The sequence below is a fragment of the Chinchilla lanigera genome, unplaced genomic scaffold (genome assembly GCF_000276665.1).
Source record: "Chinchilla lanigera isolate Chin_1 unplaced genomic scaffold, ChiLan1.0 scaffold00040, whole genome shotgun sequence".
NCBI classification, from domain to species: Eukaryota; Metazoa; Chordata; class Mammalia; order Rodentia; family Chinchillidae; genus Chinchilla; species Chinchilla lanigera.
In genome coordinates, this window is record NW_004955441.1 from 4,370,457 (window position 1) to 4,380,695 (window position 10,239).

General features: G+C 39.9%; 1 protein-coding gene across 1 annotated transcript in view; it reads left to right on the plus strand.

Annotated features, from left to right (window-relative positions):
- The window catches only part of Crim1 (cysteine rich transmembrane BMP regulator 1 (chordin-like)), a gene marked incomplete at its 5' end in the record, with an annotated part of 145,127 nt that overhangs the window by 95,046 nt on the left and 39,842 nt on the right, over positions 1-10,239 (plus strand). The window contains one exon of the mRNA XM_013517514.1: positions 3,688-3,816. Within this exon, the coding sequence (XP_013372968.1) occupies positions 3,688-3,816 (129 nt within the window). The remainder of the gene's footprint in view (positions 1-3,687; positions 3,817-10,239) is intronic.

The window sequence follows — 10,239 nt, forward strand, 5'->3', positions numbered from 1 at the left end:
GTAAATGCAATGTTGATGTAAAATACTTTCATTTAGGATGGTGTCAAAGGTGATCCACTTTGGAGTCATTACTCAAAACAAGGAATTGAATTTCAGTTTTCTCACAGCATTTCTTTCTCAAAGAACTGCCCTTGTTGTGAGTAAGATGAGCAGTTCTGAGACTGCATATTAATATATTGGGCTGAAGTCAAATTCTCAGATCTGTTGCATGAGACCAGATCTTCTTGTAGATCATGTTTTCCTGCATTTTCTTGTTGTAATGTTGATCTCACAGAAACCGAACTGCTGTAGATACCGACTCAAATAATGGGAAACTGAGCGCTAAAATGTTGGGAGAATGATGAAAGGCAATAGAATGTAGGATATGATTTCAGATCAAATATTAGGTGACACTGAGGTGCCTGCAGATGCATCCATTTTGAATCAGGTTATTCCAGGGGCAGAATCACAGCAGTAGTGACCCATGTGTCACCACTCCCATGGGCTTTTAAAATTTGCTCTAGTTTATATTATAATAGGAAAAAAAAATATTAAATGTAATAAAATGAAGAGCCAAGTGTTAAAATGCCTTTCAAAAACTTAGACTTTCATCTATAGTAACTGAGTCACAGTGAATATTGTTGGGTTCAGCCTGGTGTATTGAGGAGAAATGGAATAGTTCCAGGGTAAATTGACAGTTTTCATAAATAAATGACTTGTTCAGTTTTTCTGTATTTTGATGTTAACTATTTAATATTAAATATTGCAGGTACACACATACCAGTTTCCTCCATTAATATAGGTCATAAATGAATGTGAAAATGTTCATTTTTAGGGACACAAAATAATTTCTCACCTTTTGCATGCGACTGCATTGTCTGAAGCCCAGAAGGGCTCCATCCGATAGTAAGACTCACTTTACCTAAACACTTTCCGTGCACATCTCAGGACCAGCGCCTATCCAGCAGATGCCTTGTTTTTCATTGGTTTGATTGAACAAGAGCTGTTACATAGAACGCTAAAGGGAAGCATTTCCCACCCTGGAGATTAGGGTGTTAGATGCACATGTGACCACACACCATTTGAATCAAACATAGAACTATTCAAATCAGTGTGATGGTAGGATTTTTCTTTCATTTTTTAGCCAAAGATCACAATCCCGATCCTATTCATCAGTCATAATATGTCTTTAAGATAGCACATATGTCACTGTTGAGGAAAAGTCTCAGAGGTGGAAGATTACCTTTGTAAAGTTGGACAGTGTGTTCTCTTAACAAATCCCAGTGGCTTAGTGAAGGGACAATTCCATACCACTCCACAATTATGATGCATTTTTGGTGTCAATTTAATCTTTCCCAGTATATATTTCTCCATACTATTATTTTCTGAAGGCAGAAGCTTCCTATAAACTTTACATATTAAATGTCAGTAAAGCATACAAGTTCTGGTCTGTGTAAATAAGCTTTAGACTTGTTTTTTAACTGCTAAACTGTCCACTAAAGCAGCACATGTAGAGTCCCTCAATCCTTGGTCTAGTAACTTTCTAGAACGTAGTACTCCTCTTCACTGGGACAGCCTGTGGTTGATTTACTTAAGAGCTGATACAAGTTTTCCTGTCTTAACACCTGTGGTTAGAATAATTTTGAAATGCCAGATGTGGTGGTGCATACCTGTAATCCCAGCAGTTGGAAGGCTAAGACAAGAGGATCATTCCAAGTTCAAGACCAGCTCTGGGCTGCATAGTGAGTTCAAGGACAGCCTGATCTACACAGCAAAACCCTGTCTCACAGCAAAGAAAAGAGAATAATTTTGAGAAAACAATGGCAGTCTTTTGAGGGTGGCTGAGGGCCGGAGCAGAAGTAGTATTTTTGGTGGTTAACAAGCATGGTAATAAAAAGAAAAATGAATAGGTTGAAAATTGAAGATGTTTATGGTACATTTTAAGAGAATGTAGCAAAGAAGCAATGCTTTCATTATGTCTTAAACTTTACTTTCTGTGTTTACAGTTACCCGTCAGGAAGAGTTCTTTAGTCATTGAAAAATTAGAAATTTTATAGTAGTGGAAAGTTTATATTAAAATTGCAGGAAGATGTTCTTTAAAACATATGTTGCAGTAAAAGCGGAGAAAGCTTGGTCTGCACATCATATGTATTTTTATTGGGAGAATGCTGTCAGAGCATCTCTTTGATAAGTCATCATTGTGAAGTGTTGAATCACTGTCGCCTTTTAGTAGGAGGATAAAAATGTAGAACTCTTGATCTTAGCGGTGGCAGCTAAATTTTGGTCACTAATTTTGGTCTGTCTTCCATGGTAACAGGAGGTGAAATTTGAGAAGACAGTGTGGACTAATGGATAGAGTATTGGACAGGAGGTCAGGAACCTCTGTTCTGTTCTATTCCCAGCCTGCTACTGGGTTGCTATGTAAACTTAGATAAGCCAGTTACCCTCTCTGCAGCTCATATTTTCCATGTGTGAAAACATAGGTACAAACATTCTGTCCTTGGCTGCTTCACAAAGATATAGTGAGAAACAGCTTACTTTGAAGAAGTTCGTAGTATCTTTTTGTCAGAAAGATGATACATAAGTATGTCATTATCTCTGTTTCCTTTGAAACACTTAGGCACCCTAAAAACTGTCCTGTATCTATGCACTATATCTATGCACCACAGAACAGCTCCCATTAAGCCGGCTGCACAGAAACTAGTAAGAGTAGGATTTAGAGCCAGACTGCCTGGGTTTGAATCTGAGGTCCACCACTTGCTATTGCAGTGACCATGGGCATGTCAGTGTTTCCTTACTCTGGGGATGATAGTAGCAGCCACCTACTGGAGTATGGGGAAGTTTAAAGCGTTTATGAACAGAACAGTAGACTTGTATAAACGCAGTATGCTTTATGCCGGTGTGTGTAGTGACTGTTGCTCCCCAGAGCAGTTCTCCTTCTCAGTGTGGAGGAAAAGCAAAGCATCGCCTCCAGTCCTGGTTTCTTCTGTGCCTGTCTTCCCAGCATGCCTGTTGTTCTTTCTCCTGGATGCTTGTACTTACCATGCCACTCCCACAAGCCCCTGTGCCCTGAGGGTGAGCTCTTAGTCACGGCTACCCATCATATCATCATACGTGAGGGAATGTCACATAAAAGATAAAAGAAATCCAGGTGTTTTAAACTATTCTCAAAAACATCTCTGATTTATTAATTTGAAAAAAATGCTGATTTGAGAGGTGTTGCAGAATGCAGAGTGAAATCATTGACACTTGGCAGCTGTGAATTACAGAGTCATTCCCAAAACATCAGGAAAAAAACGGAAGAATATTTAGCAATTTAAATGAAGTTTATTGTAACCTCTCTTGACTTCATTCTATAGTGGTGACCAGCAGAGGGATCGTATGAGGCACATAGAATATGCGCAAATCACTCACACATAAAGAAGCGGAGTGGACGGAGTGTAGCTCAGTGGTGGAGCACTTGCCTAGTGTATATGAGACCCAGTGTTCAGCCCCTAGGAACAAGAACAAGAAGTGGAGCATTCACATTTTCAGAAAGCTGAATAAAAATATTTCTTTCAAGGGTAGTGACACGAAAAGTTAGAATTTGTTGAATGCTATTTATTAGATTTTTGTAACCTGTAGTATGGAATTTCAGAGATACGAACTAGCATCAAGAGGTAATCATATGTTGCACTGATTTTTCTTACCCCCTCTTTTCATTATTAGAACCAACCTACATTACAATTGATCCACCTGCATGTGGGGAGTTGTCAAACTGCACTCTGACGGAGAAGGACTGCATTTACGGGTTCAAACTTGATCACAGTGGGTGTCGAACTTGTCAGTGCAAAAACAGTGAGTAGACAGCAGACTGTTTTCCTGAGACCTAATACGATGTTGTCAAAGTATTGTATATGATTGAATATCTTCTTCACTCTGTTCACACATTCACTTGACAGTGTTAAACAATGGGGGGAAATTGTTACACTTAACACAAACACACAATGATCTGAGGAGAAAGAGCTGCTCCATTGTCCTGGTTTTCATCTTCGCTTTATTGTATTCACATAGTCCTTGCTGTGCAATGGCTTTGGGGTGCAGTCCCAAAAGGCTTTGGAGTACATCCTTCCAGCCACTCATTTGGCTCTAGACAGCACCCTTGCTAGGGTTATCGGTGACAGAGAAGTCCCTTTTCGTATATGGCAGTCATAACCCTTAGAACAAGCTTAACATTGTTGCCCCAGTTCTTCCACGTACAGAACAAACTGTATGTAGTCTCCAGGCCATGACCTCTGAAACTAGATGAGTATATTTCTCTCAAGGGGGCAGATTTGCTGTATAGGTTTCAAACTATGCTGAATTCCCCCAGTTCCTCTACAGTATCTTTCAACATCCCTCAGGAGACAGCATTTCTGGAATTTACTTGATCTTTTCCATTTTGTGACACTGTGTCATTGTCCTTCCATAAAATGTGGCTCAGAAACAAAATACTCCAAAATTTGGCCTGATCAGTGCAGTGTGGTTGTGTGACCTAAGTTAGCATGAACTCTTCGAATTGCACACTGTGGGCTAACACCGAGTCTATAAGCCACTAGGATCGCTAGGTACTTTTTATATCCATTGCTGTTAGGTGGTTTTCTTCCATTCTGATTTGAACATTTGCATTTTTAATCATATGAATTTAGGGTCAAATTAACAAGAAATTGTGCTAATAACTTTAAACTATTTTCCAACTAGTCAGAATATTTTCTAATTTTGATAATGTGGTCTTACTCTTTCCACCTTCCATCTTAAGCAAGTGCAGTGTATCTGTCCTCATCTAAATCATTGAATTGGAATAAACTGCACAAAATCAAGAACAGAGCTCCGTGATACGACACTGAACAACATCGTCACTCCTCAAGAGGTTCTGGTTAGCTGACAACATGTCATCCCCGTCTCCACAAGAAAGCGTTAACACACAGGCCTGTTACCTTGCCTCAAGTCAAGATCCATTTCATCTGCAGCTTTCATTTGCTGCAAACCTGATTTTCTAAATAAGCTGAAGCTGGTGGGGAAGGGCTTTTTCTTCCTGAATCTGTGCTGACTCTTGGTGGTCAGTGCTTTCTTTCTAATTATCAAAAATCACATGTGTAACTCTTCTTTCTGCAGAATTTAGTTCTGAAGAATTCTTAGTTGTTAATGTCAAGTTTCGTTTTCTGTAGTTTTTAGAATTCTGTGTCCCCTTGACTTGACATTTGGCCTGTTTTCTGAAATCTCCTTCTATCCTCTCTGTTCTCTGCCCAACATAGACAGATAGTGGTTCTCTAATAAGCAGATTCTCTGTGGGCCTCTGGGTATAATAGCCCTAAGTGCAGAGGTTTGGACTTCCTGTATAGATGTTCACTTTCTGATTTATCAGTTATCTTGGGAAGATATTTTTGATGAAGAAGATCAGACTAAGAGTTGAGTAATTCTATATTCCCAGTTCCATGTCATGCTGTCTGCATAGAGGACCTAGTGTTCAAAGAGTTTATAAATCGGTTTCTGTGCTTGTAGTTGCTGCATCTTTATGTTTTCTTTGGGTCTCCACCTACCTGGGGCTGGCCTGCCTTCCTGTACTCAACTCTTGTCTTTCGTACCTTCCTTTAGAAAGCCAGATTTGCTGGAGAGTTGCCTTGGCAGCCACGTTTGTTTACATAAATGGCCAACCTTGTCAGTTTAACACTCAGATAATTGGTGATTGTGTCATGAAGTGTTTATATTTTAGTCCTTCTAATCCCTCTGCAGCTACACATTACTTCTTAAACATAGGATCATACCTAAGTATTTTTTTCTGAACATTTAAAAGTCTACCAAAAAAAAAAACAGCTGGGTGTAGTGGCTCAAGCCTGTAATCCCAGCACTTGGGAGGCTGAGGCAAGAGGATCATTGTGAGTTTAAGATCAGCCTACAAAGTGAGCTCAAGGCCAACCTGAACTGCATAGCGAGGCCCTGTCTCAAAAAGACAAAAAAAAAGTCTAAAAATACAGATTGCATTATGCCTGGTCACATCACTCACGCCCTTCATCTGAGTTTTGCTATTATAAAATTTTGGGCCCTAATCATGCTTATATAAACTTTATTTTTAAGTCCAAAGAAGCAGTTGGAGCGAGTCAAAAGATGTCACTGATCTTTGCCAGGTCAGACTATTAAGACCTTCTCTGCCTTGTCTTTGAGTTAGTGTTTATTTCCGACTTTTTAAAATGAATGTCCCATCATACTGCCTGCAGCATGCCTCCATGCTCGCTCATACTGAAGAAGAAATATATACAGGAGAACATTGCTTCTGTGTTAATGATTTTTAACCTATACTAACCATTCATTATTTGCAGCTTTTGCCTATCTAGAAAAATCTAATCTTTATTGCTTTTGTCTTCTCCATCTGTCTTCTTTCACCAGCTGTTTTCTAGGTAACATATTAGGCATTCAGGCAACAAAGGTTAATAAAAATACAAGACCTACTCTAAGAAGAAAATCTCAATAGCTAACACACTGATAAAATAACTGCCATGCCAAGCAAGTCCTGTAACTTACTGAACTGAAACTGCTGAGAGGAAACTTGGGTGCTTTATGAAAACTCAGGCTTTTGCTCACACAGGAAGTCACTGTCCACCCCCAGGTCTGTCTGTGGTGCTCAGCACTAAGTGCTCCCTAGTTACTGGCTGAGTGAAGGAGCGGGGAACCTTCAGGATCAGGGAGACCCTTGGACATCATTCTCGTCCACAGTTGCACCCTGAGATCTCACCCTTCTGACCGTACATCCACCTCATCACACAGATCTCACCCTTCTGACTGTATGTGCATCTTATCACACAGATGCATCTCCCTCTCCATCATCCTGTACTTAAAAATGTAAATACTAGTTGCAGTTGTCAGTTTGTCTGCATCATACAGAAGTCTAAGCAATGTACTTCACCCTCCCCTCCCCTCCCCTCCTCCTCCCTCCTCCCCCTGCTTCTGTTAGGCACTGTGATCGTTAGACAGTTTGAGGCCACACCTTTGGGAGGTGGGTCAGATTAAACCAAATTACTGAGTTCTAAATTGTCAGCTCTCAGCTCCCCTCTCAGGCTGTGGGACTGCCCTATATCCGAGGGATCCAGGCGGTTTGCCTTACTTCTCTGAGCCAGCACGTCCTCATCTCTAGAGGACAGAGTTAGCACCTAACAAATAGGTTATTTTGAGGACCACATAAATGAACGAATGCAAAACTATCTTCATTGCCTGACATGTGACAATTGTTTACTCTGAGGGCTGTTTTATAACACACTTTCTGAGTCAGCCAAAGCTAGCGGATGTGGAAAACCCCCAGCTTCCTCTCCTCCCTGTCCCACACATGCCTCAGGTTCTTCCTGGACTCTCTCAGCACTGCCGCCAACAACTTGCCTTTTACTTTTTAATTTCAACCCTTAAATGTTCTCTTTCTCCTTCTGAGTTTTAGGGAAAAGCAAGTTCCTTATAGGCAAATGAGGCATAGTTCTTTTGCCATTACAACTGCTTCATATTTATCTTGTCCAAAATTCTTCCTTACAGGGGCTGGGGATTTAGCTCAGCAGCACAGTGCCTGCCTGGCAAGCGCGAGGTCATGAGTTCGATTCCTGGTACCGGAAAGAAAAAAAAAAATTCTTCCTTACATTATTTTTCTGCATCCCATCAAAGCTTTTTAAATATCCAGCTCTAAACATTTACACCTTAGTTTTCTCTTAGGGTCAGGCCTAGGTCTCATTGGCATCAGATTTTGTAAAGTAAAGCCAGCACCGAGTAAATGTTTCTCCTTTCTTATTGGTGTTAGCTCGGTCACTCATTTTTTTTCATTCATCTAGCATTTGTTGAGTGTCTGCAATAGGCCGAGCATCGTAGGGCTACAAAGAAGGTAAAAATGTCTTGACCAATATTGGTAATAAGTTGTTAATACTGATAGCAAGCTAATATGTTGTAATGATGCTATAATATTAGGAATATCATTGACAGTCACCTGAGGATTAAGATAAAAACTCTGTGGAAATATGTCCTTCACTAATATGTGCAAAGTATACAACAAAGGATTTTTTTTCTTTGGACATATTGTAGTTTTGCTTTTAACCTGTGGCAGTAGCATTCTTGTAAAGCTAAGCAAACTAATGTATCAAGGATATGTGGAGAATTTATGTTTTGCTTGACTCAGTTTCTGAAAGATATGTTTAGAATGAAGCAAAATATGGTAGAAAATGTTTAAGGAAGTACAGTGGCCACAAAAAGTTAAAATCATTTAAGCTATTAATAGCCATTTATTGGTGCAAACTATTAATAACATTTTTAAGCACAGATGTTTATTACTGTTAGACAAACGTAATATACTTCACCTTACAGTATAAACTCTATTAAGTGACATGGTGTGCATTAAATGGCACCAATCTTATGACATCTTTTTGTCCACATCTGGAAGTGGATTTCTCTGGGTTATTGATAACTTCTCTTCTGATTTTACCATCCTTTAATTCCAGAATTATTAGTGCTTTTAATCACCAACTATTCCAGACATGTAAAATTAATGGTAGCAAGGAGGAAAAAGCCTCCATACCTTTCATGAAATCTGTATCTCAGGCAAGCGTCCCAAGGAGGCTGCGCATCAAACACAGGGAGGTGGGCTGTTCGTTTTCATTTCATCGTGCTCCTGAACTAAGACCAACAGCTACTGGGGTCAAGATCTGCAGTGTTGCTTTTTTTTTTTTTAAACCTAATCATCTCAGGAACTTCATGTCACCCTTTATCAGTGAAAGACCGGTAGAAATTGCCAAGTCTCCAAGAGTGAAGTATTCAGGCAAAGTGGGCAGTACCCACTGCTGTTCTAGGGGCCCCCATCTGCCCCATGATATGCATGAAAACTTCACTGTATTCACTCATAATCCTGCAGTAAATGATGGGCTGGAGATACAGCTTGGTGTTACAGTACTTGTTTAAGGTTAGTGAGAGCCTGGATTTGATTCCTAGCCCAAAATACAAGAACAAAACTGCTTATGATGTTCCTTCCCAAAATAGAGCAAAATAAGCAAAAAAAAAAAAAACCCCAGTGAACGATGCTCCTTATAGTTGTGTTAAATCTTGGCCTTAAGATTATAAAAAAAATCTCTTCCAAAATGAATAGAAAGTTTACTATGTAGTAGCTATTGATCAGCCATAATGTGCAGATCCTGTAGCTTGCCATTTTTTTTATCACTTTCTCTTCAATGATAATTTCTCCCCATGGGTTATAAAGCATTGTTAAATCACAGTAAAGTCATAATGGTGGAAAAAAATAGGAATATGATACTCATTTTTTTTCCCTGTGATTGCTTTGAGTGATGTACTAAAGCTTTCCAAACAAACGTATAACCCCCCTCATTGTGAATCAGGTATTTCTAATCTCCCTAGTCTGCTGTTTAAGTATTTACCTTGACGCTGCATTAGTTTAAAGGAAAAGCCATAATTGATACACATAAACCTAGCACTACTTCCTAGTCATTAATGTTTTCTGTTTCTAATCTAGAACATGGTGTTTTGAGACATTAAGCAAGTGCTAGATGTTAAAAAATCCTCAGTACTCTCCGAGTTGATCTTTTTCTGTTAATGTGGCAGTCCTGAAGCAAGTGGAGAAGTGCATAGCAAGAACATTGATAGATCCACTTGTTCAGCAAATAGTTACTGGACACTGACTCCATGCTAAACACCAGGACAGTCCCTGGACTGTCAACACAGAGAAATAGGGTCCTGTCCTAGAACTCCCTTTGATTGGTAAGCAGAACTGAAATAGTCCAGACTAGAACCTGCGGGTGAATGGTCCCAAATCAAGGAAGGGCTAGAGCGTTTTTGCTTGAGGTGTTATGGCTAGTATGCTTTCTAATTAATATCCTGTATGTTTGTTTAGATATGAAAGCCTTTTGGAATTCTCTGGCATTGAAAAGCAGATAGGGTGGTCCGCTTTCCATAGCTGTAACAGAAGTACCTCAGATAATCAACTTATATGGAAGAACGGTTTATTTCAGTTTATAGTTTCAGAGGTTTCAATCCATGGTTGCTTGGCCCTGTTGCTTTGGGCCTTTGGCATAATGGCACATCATGGTGGAAATACATGGTAGGAGGAGCTGTTTACCTTGCGGCAACCAGGAAGCAAAAGAGAGAGGAAGCAGCTAGGATTCCAGTATGCCCTTCTAGGAGATCCCACAGTGAGCTCTTTACAAGGCTGTACCTCCCAAAGGTTCTGCCACCTCCCAGTGGCACCACACGCTAGCAGCAAGCCCATGG